General features: G+C 35.6%; 1 protein-coding gene across 1 annotated transcript in view; it reads left to right on the plus strand.

Annotated features, from left to right (window-relative positions):
* The first annotated feature begins 3,850 nt into the window (after positions 1 to 3,850).
* The window catches only part of LOC100923793 (pleckstrin homology domain-containing family G member 7), a 75,462-nt gene continuing 59,611 nt past the window's right edge, over positions 3,851 to 19,701 (plus strand). The window contains exons 1-2 of the mRNA XM_023504365.2: positions 3,851 to 4,620; positions 6,415 to 6,437. Coding sequence (XP_023360133.1) covers positions 3,934 to 4,620; positions 6,415 to 6,437 — 710 coding nt within the window. The 5' untranslated portion in view covers positions 3,851 to 3,933. The remainder of the gene's footprint in view (positions 4,621 to 6,414; positions 6,438 to 19,701) is intronic.

The raw sequence follows: 19,701 nt of genomic DNA on the forward strand, positions 1-19,701 counted from the left end.
AGTCCTAGTTTATTTCAAATGCCCTTCTTTTCCTTGGCATTCCATGGAGGCTTGGAGAAAAGGGAGAAACCCTCCCAGATGATCCCCACATCCCTCAATTTGAGGCCAGATTTATTTTCTAATAAGCCCATAAGACCCTTTCCTGGGCAATAGATGAATGGGCTAAATGACTCTCCAGAAGCCATCCAGCTAAAGAAGGATTATAGCATCATATCTTATAAATGAGATGGTACCATCATGTTTACAGAATCCTAGAACTGAAAGGGGATGTTAAAGGTCTTATTGTCCAACTACCTAATTTTACAAAAGAGGAAACTAAGATGCAAAGAAATAGGGTGAATAGTCTAGTATTCTTTTCACTATAACATGTTGCCTTTCTAGTCAAAGGAGCTTGAGAAGAAGGTGGATTTCCAGGGATCTAGGCAAGTTATAAGAGTAAGTAGGTTTTGTTGTTCAGTTGTTTTCAGTCAGTCCTTGTGGATATAAAAACAAAAATGAAATTCCCTTATCCTCAGGATGCTTCTATTCTAAGTATATGCCCTGAATTCTCAATGTAAAAACTTCTTCTACTCATAAAGATCAATGCCTTATCAGAAATTAAAGATATTCAAAGAGAGTTACCATGGATACCAAGGAAGAAAAGTAGTTAAATAATTCAGTGGATAGAGTGCCAGGGTGAGGTCAGGAAAATTCATCTTTTTTAGTTCAAATCCAGCTTCACCTATTTACAAGCTATGTGATCCTGAGCAAGTCACTTAACCATTTGCCTCAGTTTCCCTATCTGTAAGATAAAAGGGTTGCGCTCAAAGGTCTAAATTCTTTTTTATTAAAGCCTTTTTATTTTCAAAACATATGCATAGATAATTTTCAACATTTACCCTTACAAAACCTTGTGTTCCAAATTTTTTCCCTTCCTTCCCCTGACCCCCTCCCCCAGACAAGTAATCCAATATATGTTAAATAAGTCCATTTCTTCTATACATATTTCCACAATCATCATACTACACAAGAAAAGTCAGTTATAATCTAAATTCTTTGCAGCACAGACCATCAGCATCCCAAAGCATCGTTCTCTCTTCTGCCCTATAAAAGAAAGAATTTTGTCTGGACTTGGAATCCCAAAGGTTTTAGTTTTTTAGTCATAGCTCAGTCACTCTCTAATAGTTTGGCCTCATGGAAAATCACTCAATCTAACTAAACCTCAGTTTTCCCTTCTGTTAATAATGGGGATGGATCCAATAATCCCTTCATAGGATTATAGACAAAGTTGAAGGGATTTCAGAGATCATCTAGTTTAATCTCCTCATTTTTAAAATAGAAAAACCCCCAGAGATAAAATGACTGGCCCAGATTCATGTAGTCACTGGCAGAACTACCTTTTAAGGAATGGTCTTCTGATTCCAAATTAAGCATTATTTAGATTGTATTCCCAGGCCTAAGATTCAATGTCTAGATTTTCTTTTTCTATACACAATAACTACTTCCTTTAAGGTAAAAATTGTCAGTTAAGGCAAGCCCAGGCACCCGGGCTATTAACACTCCTATTTGTTAAACAAATTTGAAAAAGCAAAACTAAACATGACATGAGCCCTAAATAAATAAGCTAAATGCCTTTGGTATTATCCATGCGGAGAATGGGGACAATCAGACAAAGGAGGAAAAGTATAAAATTTCTATGGACTGAATCTATGGGTAAGTATTTTCAGTCTGAAGTCCAGCCACTTCTTCATGGGGAGAACAGAGTCTTTTCTCATCTCTAAATGAAATCAAAAAGTTTTCAATATTTTCACACTCTATGTATCCTTTAAATAATCTGAATGGGAAGAAGATGCCATGATTTTCAATTGCCCTTTCAGGAATTGTGTGGGGATACAAATGAAAAATATGGGATAGGAAGTTTAGAACCTTCTTCCTTTTTCTGTTCCCACAAAAGATGTGTGTATATATATATATATATATATATATATATATATATATGCTTATATACACATGTAAGTATATATACATGTATATGCATGCATGTATGTGTCTATGTGTGTGTCTATGTAAGTATAGGTATACATATGTATATATGTGAATATTCTATAATGTATGTGTGTTTGTGTATGTGTGTGGTTCAGTGCATAGAGAGCACCAGGCAAGGAAGACTCATCTTCCTGAATTAAAATCTGGCCTCAGACACTTCTTACCTGTGTGACTCTGGAAGAGTCATTTCATCCTATTTGCCTCAGTTTCTTCATCTGTCAAATGAGCTGGACAAGGAAATGGTAAACCACTCCAGTATCTTTGCCAAGAAAATCCCAATAGGGTCTTGAAAATTTGGAAACAACTCAACAACAACAAAATATACCTATGTTCATCTATATGTGTTAATTTAATTTATTTATTTAATTAGTTAATTAATTAATTAATTTGGAAAAAACAGTTCCTGTTTTCAAGAAGCTTATAATGTAATGGGGAAGGAAAGAGTGGAAGACATACAAAAGAAGTCAGGAAAGGTCAGGGAGAGACCAGGGATATGTAGAGCTGAAATCAATGAAAGCATGTAAGTATATATATATATATATATATATATATATATATATATACATGGGCATATTTGTACACATACATGTTGTGTATACATATGAAATTCTAAATCAGAAATTTCAAAAGTCAATCCTCAACTCAGAACACTAAAATGCAAGCTCAACAATAGGAACTTGAGGTTTCAGACAAGAAGAATCCAGTAAATTATACTCACTATTTAAATTGCTGCAATGACACTTTCTCTGTCATTTTCTTCTATCTAAATTATATTGTCAAACTATGAAGCAGAAGGAGGGAAAGACTTCTGATCTGATAAAAATAGGTGCTTCCAAGTATATATTCTAAAGTTTGTTGTTGTTCAATTGTCATTTCCAACTTTCATCTGTAAAATTAGGGAACAAGATGTTTTTTCAGCTCTAAATTTATGGTCCTATTTTTTATACCAAAGTGGGTAGCAATAGTAGGTTTTTCTGGTGTCAGTATAGGTTCACTTCTTGCTCTCAGTCTCTATCATCTTTGAGCCTCAGTTCCAAACAACAATGGCTTTGTTCAATTTTACAAACTCCAAAAATACCCAAGAATTAACTCTTGGAATAGTTATTTTTCTTCTTTAATTTTTTTCCATGCATCATTCTTTTTTGATCCGGGGAATAATAGAAATGTAAAGCCATTTCAAAACTGCCCTGAACTAAACTTTGCTTTGTGAATGGGATATATGCCATTTTGTAGATTAGTTAGGGGTTAGGGGAATGAGGGTAAAAATGACTTAGCAATTAATAATCATTGGAAACATCTTTAATTATAAGGGGATTAAGAACATCTGGTGAACTGGTGAGGTGGGGGTCTATTTAAGCTATTTTCCTAAAATCAGGATGGATAAAATCTCAAATGTGTTTAAAAAATGCTTTTCATCATAATCCCTAAAGCCTTCTATAACTTAAACCCCAAGGAAAGCTTCCTGGCTTCCTTTGTTTATGTGTCCCTGAGATGGACTGGGGAGGGGAAGGATGAACTGCATTTAAAAGAAAACAACCCACAACATCAGAACCTAAGGGAAATAAAATACATCTTTATTCATTTACAGTGGAATCATCAACAATGTGAATTCCAAGAAGCCTTCTAAGTATCTTTATAAATTTTTTTAAAGCTTTCTTCTAAGAAACAGGAAGGCATGTTATGCAAGCAATAAATGAACTTTAATAATTAAAGTATGTAGATCAGAATGGTAGGCTCCCAAAAGTTAATTATGTTTTTTTAAAATCTAGATAATAATCATATTATTTATCTTTCCATCTAGCACTGATGATGAATCAGAAATTCCAGGCCCTCCTCCATATCCCCTAATCTGACTCTGTTATTGACAACAGATTCTCAACTTTTGGTCCATCTTTAAAAAAAAAAAAAATGCAGCAATACTCTCCTGACAATGCTCTGGAACCAAATGAAGAAGTTTTCTTGAATGTGGAAAATGAGAAGATAGAGTATAGTGAGAACTCTTTGGAGAACAGTGATTCAGAGAGCATCACATTGGCTCCCTCTGAAAATATGGGTCTTGCCTCTGGCCAGGACAAAGAATCATCCAATATGGTGATTCAGAGAAGAGGTCATAGAGGTCCTAATCAGTCTCCAAAGAGTCCCTCAGTAGAGTATGTCAGTGGCCAGGGAAGTAGCCCCTTCCAATTTGATAGACAAGCTCCAGGTCGGATTTCAACCTCTCCCACCTTGCGGCGACTCAGAAACAGCACTTCTCAGCTGCCCCCTCATCAAGACTCTTTGGAAGCATCCAACTGGCGAAACTGGAAGGGGGCCCTGGGTTCTCAGAACTCTCTTTATGACAATCTTCCCAGGAGCCCCAAGGCTTGTTCTCAATCTCTGTCATCTTTGAGTTTCAGTTCCAAGGCTCCCTACTTGGAACCAACAACGGCATCATTCAATTTTACAAACTCCAAAACCAGTTGGCCACATCCAACAAACAGTCTCATAGATGATGGTACTTGCTCTGGGTCTCAGAGCAACAATATGGTCCATTCTCCACCTGGAAAAGAACATCAACCTCAGTTTGGATCTATGACCCATGACAAATGGAATCAGGTAAGATCGTTCAAGACAAAAATTATTTTCCCTGGTCCTTGGAATTTAAATAGGTCCCATATCTCTAAACCTTGAGCCTTCCCTCAATGATTTACTGTAGACCCTATCTTCCTCTCCAAGAAGCAACATAGATAATTGTGAATAAACATGTATCAAGCACCTATTGCATACCAGACATTATGTTATGATACAGTAGAAAGCATACTTCATTTGTGCTCAGAGGACCTGAGTTCAAAGTCTGTCCCTGCTCCTACCTGAATAATATTGAGATAACTTTTTTCATCTCTCAGAGCTCCGTTCTTTACTTGTAGTATGAGCAGGTTAAACTAGTAAGTCCATGATCTTATAATTTCATTCTTCTGGGAAGCAAAGATGGTTCAATCATATATGTTTTGGGAGAATAGAGGGGAACGGTCCACTTTTTCAAAAGGAAAAAGAATGGATGGTACAATACTGAAGTCAGAAAAAGCAGAAAGATTTCAGAGGAGAGAAGTTCCATGAGGTCTAGACTTCTGCTTTTAGTGACTGCTTCCATTTTAATATTTCCCATGAATCTATGGCTGTCCTATCAGAGTTAAATCAGCTTTGCTTAAAGTCAGTAATATTTTGCTGAAGTAGCCAGTTATGTTGGTACCATAATGCATAGAGTGCTAAGCATGGGGTCAAAAGATTCATCTTCCTGAGTTCAAATTCAGCCTCAGACACTTACTAACTATATGACCCCAGGAAAGTCATTTTAATCCGTTTGCTTCAGTTTTCTCATCTGTAAAATAAGCTGGAAAAGTAAATGGCAAACCACTCCATTATATTTGCCAAGAAGACCCCAAATAGAGTTACAGAAAGACATTAATTGAAAATGACTGAAAAACATCAAGGCAAAAATAGAAATTCATACTGGATTTTGAGACATCCATTTGTAGCTTGGCAGGGTTGGAGCACACACACAGCAACCTACTATATACTGGTAACCATGCTGGACATCAGCAATAAATCCCCTTCTCTCCCCTTTCTCTCTTTCCACATACCCCCAATGAAAAGAGTCTCTGTCCTCAAGTAGCTTTTATTCTACTGGAGATGAGACTGGAAGAGAACAAGAAGTAAACAGCTAAAGAAATTCCAAATAAAATAAGGTGACAGTGCATTGTAATGGAAAGAACAATGGTTTTAGAGTAAGAGGAACCAGGTTCAAATGCTATTCCTGATGCTTAGGACTATTTGTATACCTTGGACAGATCACTAGCTAACCCTTGACTTTCTACAAATCAGGTAGTTGAACTAAATAGTCCCTGAGGTTTCTTTTTAATTCTGAATCTATAATCGTTGAGGGCAGTAAATGATTGAGATTTTTTTTTCTTTGTATGTTTGCATAGTGCTAGTATACAGTAGATTCTAAATAAATGCTTGTTTTGCAAGTTAGAATTGGAATAATATGCTTGGGAACAAGTTAGGCCAGTTTGACTGGAATGTAAGATAGAACAGAGGGATAATATGAAATAAAACAGTCAAAATAGTCTGGAATTAGATGAGGAAGGCTTTTGACACTACAGAAATGATTATTTCATCCTAGTGGTAAGTGGGAGCCATTGAAGCTTACAGAACAGAGGAGTGATCTAGTCAGATCTATGCTTTAGAAATAGACTTAAAAAAAAAAAAAACCTCTGAAAATTCCAATCCTATTCAACCAAAATGTGGATTCAAAAATTCAGTTTAAGGGGAATGTATTTTTTTCAAAATACCTACCTCATAATCTAAATAACTAAATTTTATTAAAACTAGTATTTCTTTTCATTTTAGAGAGAAGAATTCTACCAGTCCAGGTATGTACATATTTATTTTTCCTGTGCTATATAAACTGAGTACTGTTTTGTTTCATTTTTTAAAATTATGTGGAGTTTTCAATTTTCAATTTCATTGAGGTGAAGGAATCACACATTTTAAGCATATACTATGTGTTAATTCTTGCACTAAGCTATTTCATTTGATCTTCACAACAGTATTAGGAGGTAAATGCATTTTACAGTAGAGGAAACTGAAACAGAATGAAGTTAAATGAGTTGCTCAGAAAGGACTTGCTCATTTTCTGATTGTAGGCTCAGGACTCCATCCACTGAGCCATTTAGCTGCCAAAGTGGGGAAAGGCTGATAGCCTTTCATAAGTCCACCATGGAGGTGGAAACAAGTAGATGATTATAAATGATAAAAGGTTATTTTGAAAGCTAAATCGATGTCCTTGTTTGTATGTGGGGATTTATTTCCCTGATCTCTCTACTATATTCAGGTGTAATAACCCTGTTTCAGGCAGACCAAGGCAGTCATATGTTGTCACTGATTTAGTTTTAACTACTCTTGCTTAATGACCACACCATGACTGGTAGGGTTTATTGGTTTAAGGAACCAAAATGAATAAAGATTTTAAAGTATACTTTGATGTTTCTGTGGTTGGAAGACTGATACTGCCTAGTAAAAGAATAAAGTATTGGACTTGCTATGAGACCATAGATTTAGAGTAGGCACAACTCCCCAGGTCATTGGCCAACCTCTTCATCTTATATATTAACACTTTTTAAATCACCAGTGCTGATCAGACCCTTGTATGTCTTTTTCTGCACAGTTCTGGTTTACAAATTCCCCTATAGCTAGAGAGCTTTCTCTAAGACTCAGTGGCTTCAAATTCAGATGGAAATGGGTTCCATAGAGGCAGATTGACTTAGAAAACCATAAATTTATATTATCTACATTATATTTAATTTTTATTTATTTTTATTTATTTTGTTAAACATTTTTCAATTCCATTTAATGGGCTTGAGTTGACCATGAGTTTGACACTTTTGTTAGGCCATATATTAGATATAGATAAAACTGAGATAATGCTCAAGCTGCTTATCTGTGGTTCTTCATTCTACTTTGATCACTCCTCTACTTCATTTCATAATATCTCTTTCTGCTATTTGAAATTGTGTGTGATTTTTAGTCATATGTAATAGGAGAAGCTAAAAGATACATTGGATAAATGCCAGACTTGAAGTTGAGAAGACTCATATTCCTAAGTTTAAATGCAGCCTCAGACACATACTAACTGTGTGACCCTGAGCAAGTCACTTAATCCTGTTTGCCCCAGTTTCCTCATCTGTCAAATGAGCCAAAGAGGGAAAGAGCAAAGCACTCCCCTATCTCTGCCAATCACAAACAGGGTCATGAAGAGTCAGAAATTACTAAAATGACTGAATACCAACAACAATACAAACTAGGTTCTCTACATCCACTGTGTGTCTTGTTATTGCACTCTAGGCTACCCACATTTTTTAAATCTTCAAATATCTCATCATGTTCCAATTCTTTATTTACAACTATAATAATATTACCAGGAAAATATTGGCATGGGAAAAGTTTTCTGTTTTGTTTTTGTTTAAAAAAATTGAAATAATTAAAAGCATTATCCAATTTCTCCAATACAATCTAGCCCCTTTTCCTACTTCTCTTGAAATCTAAATTATATAATAATGTATTAAGGGTCACTGTCCATCTCCAATGCCTGTCAGTTATCTATTGACTTATGAGCTAGTTCATTGGTATCAAACTCCAATAGAAATGGAGCTATTAATGGTATATAAATATTTTTGCATTATTGACTTAGAAAACCACATATTTGACTTTATCAACATACTATTGTACCTTTACTTATTTTGTTTAATACTTTCCAACTACGTTTGAATCTGGTTCAGTTCCACACTTGGTTCATGTCACTAGCAGACATGTAACAAAAGGGCAATGTATTTGATACCTTTGGTCTAACTAATGAGCTGCCCATCCAAGGCCAGGCATAGTGTCATCTGGGCAATCTACTGTGTGAAGGACTAGACATCTTTATTTATAAAAGAGGTTCTGGGACTGAGCAGGAGGATGCATGCTTATAATCCCTATAGCTGGGGAGGCTGAAGTAGATTTCCATTGCTTAAATTCTGGAATTCTGAGCTGCAGTCAGGCTAAAGCTATCAATTATCTTCACTAAGTCTAGCACCAAAATGGTAAGTCCTTAGAGAGAGAAACCACCAGACTCCTATTACCTTCCCAGCCTGGGTGAGATAGGGAGACTCTTCCTCTAAGAAAAAAAAAAAAGAATAAATAAGTAAGTAAAGAAAGGAAAGTCCAAGTATAAAAACAATAGCATAAGCAACTATTTGATGCTTCATTAACTAATATACTAAATGAAACACTATTCACATGGGATTTATAATGGGGAAATAAAACATGTATTTATTGTATGTAAGTCTGTATCAGATATATAAAGAGACCCCGCTAAGTAAAAAACTTAAATAAGTAAAGTCCAAGAAAAACACTATAGCACACGCAGCTATCTGATGTCTCACTAGCTAATATGCTAAATGAAACACTATTTACATGGTATTTATAATGGGGGAAAAACGTGTATTTATTGTATGTAAGTCTATCAAAAATATATAAAGATCCAATACAAATAAATACAAGGTAGTTTGGAAGGATGGCACCAGCAGATGGTAGGAATTAGGAAAGATATCATGCAAGACTATGGTATTTGAACTACTGATTGAAGGAAGAGAGGTGTCCTCTGATGCAGAGGTAAGCAGTAATGTACAATTTAGGAGAACATGGAATTTGAGAATATTTGGTATAATAGAAATAATACTGGATTTAAAATAAGTAAGTCCTGGATTCAAAAATGGCCTCTAACACTTTCTATGTGATACTGAGTGATCAGTTAAGTTTAATTCTCCTCAAACAATTTCTTAGGATATCATATGTTAGATGGGGAAAGGTGATGGATTTGGAGTCAGGAGGATCTGCATTTAAATCCTGGCTATGCAACTTATTGACTGGGTTTCTATTGGCAAGACTCTGAACCTCTATAGAGCTTTCCATTCCCTCATATGTAAAATGATGAACAAGATGACCTTAAAATTCCTTCCATTGCTAAATCTCATAGTCTTATAACCTACCTAGTCATGGACTAGTCATAATTTGGATCACTAAAGGGAGTTTCCAAAACAGGAATTCCCTACTTTGATTCATGGGTCATTCTGGAAAATAATTGCAAGGAAGTTAGAAAGATGGGGGATATAACCTGGATACTTCCCAATGTTGTGGCCAAAATCATAAGTGTCATAGGAAAGAGCAAATTTTTCTTCAGATATTCTACCTTTTTTGAATAGAAATACCCTCAAGATGAATTGGGATAATTCATAAATCTGCTAGAATTGGGCCCTAGGGGTAATCTAGTTTAACCTACAAATGAGAAAGTTGAGACCCATGAAGATTTCTTCAAGATCACAAAAGTCAGGTAAATATCAGAGCTAGCATTTGAACCCACCTCCTCTAATATCATATTTTTGGCTACTTTCCAGTGCACCAATCCACTTTCCCCAAAGGATCAAAATAATGGTAAGAAGGATGATCTCAGAAGAGTAAAATTGGGTACCTTTTTTTTCCCTTTAGGAAAGTTCAACATTGAGTTCTTCAGAGAATGTCAGGCCCATGAGTACCCCATGATTATTTCTCTAATGCTATAAAAACTTATAATAGAACTATATACCCCAACTCAGTGGGTGTATACCTAGAATTATGGCCATCACTTTGTTATCATCCAGAAAAGCAGGTAGTTGAGATTTATGACAAGAAAGGAACCCCTATGGAAAAAAAATAAGGAAGTATCAGAGGAACTATGGTCCCCCATTTGCTTTCTTTACCTCCAGCCTCTTCCTTATCCAATTCTTCTATTAAACTGCTGTCAAAATAACCTTTCTAAACCTCATGTATGACCATACCATACTTCTTGCTCCAAGATCCTCAGTAGGTTTCTCTGAAAATAATCAAAAGGAAATGGAGACAAAAACAAATATATCCAAATAAGTAATTAGAGAATCATTGCCTTGAAACACACAAAAAGGGGTATTTGGAAGCCACTCATAAGGATGTAAGGCAGGGTTATGGGCAAATGGCCTTTAAGGCATTGTTTGGTCTTACCTTTGCAAAGATTACATTGATTTTTCCCCTCTAAACTATAATAAAACAATCAGATGTCTTTCCTGAAAGAAAAATATTCAGAAAAGTATTTTCCAGTATAACACTATGGGCCTGAAGGTAAATGAATTTGTACTGATCTGTTTTGTCTTATTTAAAGGAAAGAGCCAAATCATCTTAGGTTAGGTGATAAATTGATCTGAGCACTTGGTGCTTTGCCCCACAGCAGAACACTTAGAAAAAATTTAAAGGACAGAGAACTCTTAACCCAGGGTAGAATAAGATGCTAAGTGTATCATCTGTGTTCAGATCCTGACTGACTTCCAAGGGATTTTAACCCAGTCACTTTCTCTGTATCTCTCTCCCTTGAAGAAAATCCCAACTCTCCTGCCCTCTTCTCTTCCCCAAGATTTCTTCTTCCTTCCCTTCTTTTCCTGCTAACCAATAACTCTCCTGCTGACATATCTGTCCAGTAAGGCAAAGCAATAATAATCCCAGTGTTTGCTATCTTTCTTCCTCTTCGGTGCATAGAAGAGCAGAATCAGAAAAAGCTTCTCTGGTGGAGTAGGAAAAGTGTGAACCCTAAATCCCAAGGGTTGGACGACCTCCAGAATCACAACCGACCCTAGGATTCTAGTCCTTAACCCAGTAAATTACCTAATTATCTCTCCCATTTGAAGTAATTTGTCTTAATTACTTCTTGGATGATTTTCATATCATGAATTACAAAGTTAAATTGAGGATGAATTTTCCACTGGGTACTAAAATTGCAAGAAATGTCTCAGCTCTTTTTAACAATCCACTGCCAAGAAACCAATATGTAGAAATAACATGAACATTTAAGGTCTCTTGCATTTCTAAATCATCCTACTTCCTTTCTTCTTTTTTTCTAACCCTTTTCTTTTTTTTCAAAGGTCATTCATAGTTGAAGAGAGAAAAAATAAGGCTCAAGTAAAAAATTCTTAGCAATGAGAACTATAAAAAAGTGGAATGAGCTGAAGGAAGAAACATCCCCATCACTAGAGGTCTTTGAGCAAGAAGCTAGATGAGCTCTTGCCAAGTAAGTCTTAGAAGGAAATCTTGATCAAATATAAGTTTCACTAGATGGCCATTGAGGTCTCTATCTATATCACAGGGTCATCTATTAAGAGCTAAAAAGAACTTTGGAAAACAATGGGTCAAACCCCCTCATTTTAGAAAAGGAAACTTAGCCAGAGAGGCTAGGTAATTTGCCTTGGGTCATACAACTCAATATCTAAGAGAAGATTTGAATTAAAAAACCATATGTATATATGCAAGTATATATTTTTTCATATATGTATTTTCATGCAGGTGTCCATATATACATACATACATATACACATCCCCTAGCCTTTTAACCTTTCTCCTAAAATTCATACCCAGGTTCTCAATGGCAAGATGTCTCATCCTAGATATCCCACAATCACCTCAAACTCAGCATTTCCAAATTTGAGCTTATCATCTTTCCCTCTAAATTTTCTTCTTCTCACTTCATTATTTTCACCTATGACAACACCATCCTCTTCCCTTGCATTCACCTCTCACATCCAATCTGCTTCCAAATATTATGACTTTTCCTCTCCCATATTTCTCATATCCATCCCTAACTCTAAATTCCCAATGCCACCACCATAATACAAACCTTAATTTTTCCCACCTATTACATCACAATAGCCTCCTAGCAAGTTTTCCTGCCTTCATCCTTCCCAGACAATCCATTTCTCACACCTTTGCCAAATTAATAAATTCTATAGGATATCATGTCACTAAATGCTCAAAAGTCTTCAATAGCTCCAGACTGCTTCTTCCATAAAATTGATACCCCCTTATCTGGCATTCAAATCCCTTCATCATCTGATACTATCCTTCAACCTTCGCTTGAATCCCTCGCTTCTACAGAAACTCTATGCTTCAGTCAAACTAGACTACTCTCTGATTCTCAAACATGTCGAGTTTCTTTATGGCCCTGTGCTTTTGTTCAATATATTATTTATACATTAAATATGCAAAATATGTATACAACATAATATTATTGGGTTTTATTAGGAGGATTTCAGTTAAGATCCTAGTTCTTCCATTACCAGTGGTCTGGACTTCAGTTTCCTCATGAATAAAATCATCTCTAAGATCCCTTCTCTCATCAGTGATTCTAAGAGGTTTGGACTTCATGACTCCTACAATTCCTTTCAGCTCTATATCCAAGATCTGCCAAATCTCTTTTCACCTACCTATGTGACACTGGGCAAATTCTTCAAACTCTCTGGAACTTAATTTCCTCATCTATAAAATGAGAAGTCTAGACTAGATGATCTCTCTCTGAGGTTGCTTCCAGCTCTAAATCTTTGGTTCTATAATCTTTCTCTCCATCTGGTGAATTTCCATTTATCATTTAAAGACTAATTCAAATGATACCTAGTCCATGAAGATTTTCCCTGATTTTCCCATTTGATAATTCTTTTTTCCTGGGATCTCACATAGCAATAACTAGAAAAGTAGGATAGTTAATTTTTTGCTATTCTGGTGTATTTATCACATAATACTATCTTGCAGCAATCTCTGTCGGTGGCTCAATCCTTCTTCCTCACTCCACTGAACTACAGATCTACAAAAATGAAAACATTTATTCCTAAACTCTGTATCTCCTTCAACATTTAACACAGTGTTCTTCACTAACTATTTAATAATATTTGTTGAATGATGACAGTTGTAGTAGCCTTGTTACCAAAATGGCTGTCAGCACCATGGCCAGCAATTGTGGCGTTGATGAGAATAAGTTGTGTGATTCAGCATTGAGTTATGAAAGCTATTTCTCACTGTTAGGACATTGTGCCACCATTTCGATGGCATAATAGGGGTCAGTTTTATCAGAAATTACAGGATCATAGATCTAGAATTGGAAGAACCCTTAGAAACTATCTAAGCCAATCCCTTCATTTTACAGGGTCTAAAGCCATATTTGAACTCAGGTCCTCCAGACTTCAGGGCCATATTTTATCTACTGTGTCATCTAACTACCCCCAAGGCTAGTAACTTTAAAGATGGACTGATCTTTGAGCCTTTGAGCAATCTGAATTATCCTCAAAAATTAAAGCATGATTCTCTCAGATAGTGTTGCCCCAGTATGAACATGGCTACGTATTTTTCCTACTGTTCTAATCTATATAGAAACAACATGGGGAATGTACACCAATGTCCCTTCCACAGATATCTGTATTCTATAAAAGTACTTTATAACCATTTTTTATGTGAGAAGGTAACATAGTTATGCTTAGTTGAATTGAATCTATATTCTTAATTAATTTTAAGACTGTAAACTTATCTGAAGTAGAAAACCATTTCTCAAACTAGACTCCTTTCTTCCCTGATAGACTGGAAGCTCCTAAAGGATGGCCCAATTTTCATTTTCATCTTTGAATCTATACCCTCTAGCATAATGTCTGGCATATGTAGGTGCTTAATAAATGCTTGTTTGATTGGTTAATCAATTCACTATGGTGTTTGTATTCTGTTATGGTTGTGTTTAAGTTATCCATAGCACAGTGGGAGGGAGGGAAGGAGGAACAAACTGCACAATCTGGATAAGTGAACTACTAACCTGAGATGACATATGAGAATAGATACTTGTCATATAAAGATGGTTCAATTCAATCAATAAACTCTCTTTTAGGAGAAAAGAAAACAAAACCAAAAGTAGATCAGTGCCTGCCCTTAATGAACTTACATTCTACTGGGAGGGGGAAAATATATTTGCCATAGACACATTATAATAATAGCTAACATTTATATAGAACTTTAAGACTGGCAAAGCTCTTTATGTTAACTCATTTATAATCATAATCATTAATAGCTAGCATTTTTAGAGCTCTACAGAGTTTGCAAAAAGTTTTTATATTTAATCTGATATATCTTCACAACATCACTGTAAGTGCTGTAATATAATTAATAATTATTAAGAGTAACAATTAATTTATATTATCCCTGTGTTATCAATAAGAAAAATGAGGCTTAAAGTAGTTAAATGACTTACCCAGGGTTACAGAGCTAGTAAGTATCTGAGGCAGGATGTGAAATGAAATTTATCTCACTCCAAGTCCCAGATGATACATATACTGTACCATTAAGTAGTATTACCATTCACCTCATGGAAAAACTAATGTTAATGACAGCAGAATAAGTATTAACACACTTTCCCCACATTATATGTATAACTATGAGGCTGGTGATAAATAAATAAATGTAAAGTATAAACAAAATAAAAGCAAAGTGGGGAAAGGAGCACTGACAACACATCTTAGAAATCATTTAGACTCATAGTTATTGTTCCTGTTGCTATTAGTCCATTGGTCTTGAAGAGATCAAATGACATCACAAGATTGATGTCCTGATTTACAAGTACATTGAATTTAAATGAGGCAGGATTGCACAAAGTCATCAGCCTCACTCACTCGAGAATCATAAGGAATTCAGAGGCAAAGCAAGAGTCAATGCTATTCGAAGTGGCCCAGCTATAATATTTAAGAGTCTGCAAAGCATTTTCCCTTTGTTATCTTCCTTGGGCCTCACAACAACACTGCAAGTCAGGTGCTACTATTACTCCCATTTTATAGATAAGGAAATTGAGCCTAGGAGAAAATAAGTATCTTACCCAAGATCACACACTCTTCAAGGATAAGGTACAGAGAAAATAATAACCTCCGTTGGCAGAGAGAATTTCCTCACTCACGAGTTCCTTTTATCAATAAAATCATAGATCCAGTCTTCTTTCTATCAAAAGATTGAGTATTAAGAGTTTAGAATATTGTATATACTCTCAGAGTAAGTTGAAATATTGATTAGCTGTTTTTTTCCCTTTTTATTTTTCATTCTATAATTGATTGTTTCTTCATTATAGTTGAATGGTTTGGGGGGAGGTGCAGAGGAAAAAAGGGGGGAGAAATGTTCTTGACAATAAAATTGCTGTAAAAACAAGTATCTATTTTTTTAAAAAATTAAAAAAAATAAATAAATCCTTGGTGCCTCTACAATTACATAGGATTTCCGCTGTGGCCAGGTCTATTTCCTGAATTAATTTTCTTGAATGTCAATGACATTTGTCCCCCAAACTGTTCTGGTACTGAGTGAGATCTCATTAATATAAATAATGACTCCTCTGAAGTGGTTGCATGTGTTTGAATTTGCACTATTCAAAGTAATAATTATGTAAAATCTGATCATTGGTTCCAGTTCAATGGAAATAGGCAGTGGGAATACAAATAATATAACCATTTCCAATTTAAATTTGGTCATGCTAGTGTCATAATAATGAGAATTGATTGCTGTGGAAACAGTCAGATTTGTTCCATTTCTTGTCCTTTTAGGTTCATTTGTAAATGCTCTTGGGATCATCCCTTTGGTTGGAGTTCTTATCAAGTTTACTGTAGATTTGTTTTTCCCTCCACTTATTTCATGGTTTTGTGAAAATTGTAATCTGCCTTCATCCTCCCCCATAATGTTTTGGAAATAACTAAAGCAAGACTGCTCTTGGCTGCCATGATTCACTGCTTGGCAAGGACATGAAGCGTTTGATGGTTAAGGCTGTTTTTTTTTTCCTGCTCTTCTGGCTTCCTCCTTATGATGATTTATTTGATCAGTCAACAACTATTAATTTTAAGCATCAGGTGCAAAGGAGACCTAGGTTGCTTTCCTTCTTAATCTCTTCCCCCTTTGCTGGATTCAAGAATCAGTTCAGGTATCTTCTCCCCCAGATTCCCCCAGTTTTAGTGTATGTGTATATTGCTTGTCTTCTCTTAGTTGTAAACAAGGTGTTTCTTCTCCATAGACTATAAGGTCCTTGAGGATAAATATGTCTCACCTTTGCTTTTGTATGCTCAGTGCTTGGCATAGATAAATGGCTCTAAAATGTCAGTAATCAAAAGAAATGTCTTTATTTTCTCTACTTCTTACCAATTAATTTCTTCGTTCACTTTTCTGAGAACTCTCTTCCTATTTTGGAGCAATTTTTTTTGTATTTTCTGATTTCATTTATAGAAAAGTTTCCATATTGATCTGATTCTGGACCTCTGGTGGTACACGAATCAGTTGAAGAAAAATCTCACAGAGAACCTATCAATGAGGGGGTATGGTTTCTGGACCTGTGATTTCACTAGACTGTGTAAAGAACTATTACTGAAAAAACTTACTCCCAAAGTGGATCCCCACTTAATCTACAAGTTCTAGGCTTAGAAAACTAACTATTGAGAAGTTAAATGATTTATTTGGGATCATACAGCCAATATGTGTCAGCGTTTGAACTCACATTTTCATTAGAATGTAAGTCCTCTGAAAGAAGAAATTGTTATACTCCTTGCTTGTATCCCTAGTTCATGGCATACCAACAAACATTACATGCAGAAGATGCTTGAGAAATACTTTGTGATTGATTCACGAACCCAAATCTGGCTCACTTTAGATCTGCCCTCATTGCCTCTCATATGTATCTTTTATAAGTGACTTGAAAGTTGTAATTCTTAGCATCTTCTTTCTTCCCCATTCTCACCTCCCTCCCCTGATTCTACTACCATCATTGTGGAAAGCTACAGGGATTTCATAGAAACAAAGACTATTTTGTGTTTTATCGAGGTGAATTACCAACACTTAAGAGAAAGCAATAACAGATAAAGTAGAAACAAAATTGGTTCTGATATCAAAGGATCCCAGTTTACATCTGTCTTAATGCTTAATTGCCTGTGTAAATTTGGATAAGTTACTTCATTTCCTGGGCCTTGATTTCCTCATCTGTAAAATGATAGGGCTGGATTTGATGGACCCTAAGATTCCTTTCAGTCCTAGATTTATGAGTGTATAAATTCAGCAGTTCATGCTCAGTCTTCTGGTGACAAGCCCCTTCATACTTAGGTTAGCTGATTCTTTGGGCAGCATTGTCTGTTACAAAGACAATAATCAGTGTCTTTCCACCTCAGCAGAAGCCACCATTTCTTGTATCATTACTGAAAACTATTTTTCCATCAAGAAAAAGTTAAGATATGCACATGTTTTCATATACTATATTCTTCTGAACACTATATTCTCATAGACACAGCCATTTCCCATGTGGGAAATACTAGAAACATGGAGTGGGGAAGATTTTCAAAAGCTAACTCATAGAGAGAGCACAGGGCAGGATTAGCCCTAAATGTTAAGGGTCAAAAGAACACGGTAGAGAAAGTACAATTAGAAACTTGCATTGGAGATTTGCCTTCTTATGAGCTTAGACATAATTTATAATCAGTTTCATGAACTATATTTGAGATTAAATGGAGATGAATTTCAAACATCTCTTTTGTTCTTGCTATATCTGCTCTTGTAGCTAAACTTTTTACCCTAAGTGATCCATCTATTAGTTTGAAATGGAGACCTCACTGGATATGGCAGACTATCCTGCTAGCATCATAACTCACGCTAAGGAGGGCTTCTTTATCTCAGTTACACAAATTTATCCATTGAAGCTATTGCAGATTTGTTATCTCTTGTCAACTGCATCCTCACTGCAGCAAGGCAATATACACCTTCTAAAAGTGATTTTCTCTTGAAGTCACCATAAACTATTCTCAAGCTTCCCTATCATCTACTCCCTTATCTGAGGATTTCATCTTACACTTTATAAAGAAAATCAAGGCCAATCTACCTCTTCTCTCTTTCTCTCCATCTGGCATCTCCTTGATATCATACCCTACTATTCCTTACTCCTATTTCTAATGAAAAGTGATGCTTCTCACTAAGACTAATTCTTCTTTATGAATTCTTGATCCCTTCTCTTTGTCTTCCCTACCAGATTTCCCCCAAATTCCCCTTCTTTCTCTAATTTTCAGTTTCTCCCTATTATTTCTATCCTTGATGCTTACAAACCCATGTATATCTCCCTCATCCTGAAAAACATAAACATTACCAAATCCTATCTTCCCTGTTTATCTATCATTCTATAGCCATCTATACTTAGTGCCTCCATTTCCTATCTTCTCCACCTTTTCTCAATTCTTTGTAGTCTAATCTCCAACCTCCCGATTCCTCTGAAATTTCTCTTTCTCCAAAGTTATCAATGATCACTTAATCACCATATCTAATGACTTTTTAATTAGTTCCACTTCTTCCTGATTTCTTTGAAGCATTTGACGTTGTCAACAACAATGCAACTTTCCAAGTATATTCTTAATAATAGCTCACAGTATTGGGAATATGATAGTGAGCATAGCTGCCTTCTAAGCAATGGTTCTGATTCCTCTATGCAACTGAGTATTTTGAGAGGAAGACTTGGATTCAAATCCCACTTCAGTAATTTATGACTTTGGGCAAGTTATTTAATCTCTATGAACCTCAGTTTCTTCATCTGTAAAATACGGAGGATACCACTCCATGACTTGTCAGGTTCCTTCTAGCTCTTAGTCTACTGAGATCCTGTGATCAGACCTGTGCCTATTCTTTTTTTTTCTCAATAGCTTTTGTTTTTCCAAATACATGCAAAGGTAGTTTTCAGCATCTACCTTTGCAAAATCTTGTGTACTTGTTGTCCCTCCATCCATCCTTCCCTTGCTTTCCTTCACACAAGCAGCAAGCAATCCAATATAGGTTAAACATGTGCAATTCTTCTAAACATATTTCTATATTTGTTATGCTGCATAAGAAAAATATATAACAGTAATGCCTAGGTGAAAAGGGATTATGAGTTGGAAAAGTTTAAGAAGTCCTGGATTACAAAATGTAGGCATAGGGGATAGAGATTGGACCTGACATATACTTCTCTATAGCATTGTAGAGGAACTGTTGAATTCAAATTGCTCTTCTCATAATTCCCACCTATATGAAACTGGGAAAATTCTTTACCTCTTTGAGGTGAACATATTTCCTCATCTACAAAATGAGGTAGTTGAGCTATATGACTTCTGCCAACTCTATATGCAATCCTAAATCATTTAGCTTCTCAGTGCTTATCTAGGCTGGTCCTTGGAAAGCAAAAATAGCGTGTGCTAGCAAGGGGTTTTCCAGCTCAAACATTAGTTTAACAGATTTCTTTAAAATGCAAATATCACCTGA

The sequence above is a fragment of the Sarcophilus harrisii genome, chromosome 5, assembly GCF_902635505.1.
Source record: "Sarcophilus harrisii chromosome 5, mSarHar1.11, whole genome shotgun sequence".
Lineage (NCBI taxonomy): Eukaryota > Metazoa > Chordata > Mammalia > Dasyuromorphia > Dasyuridae > Sarcophilus > Sarcophilus harrisii.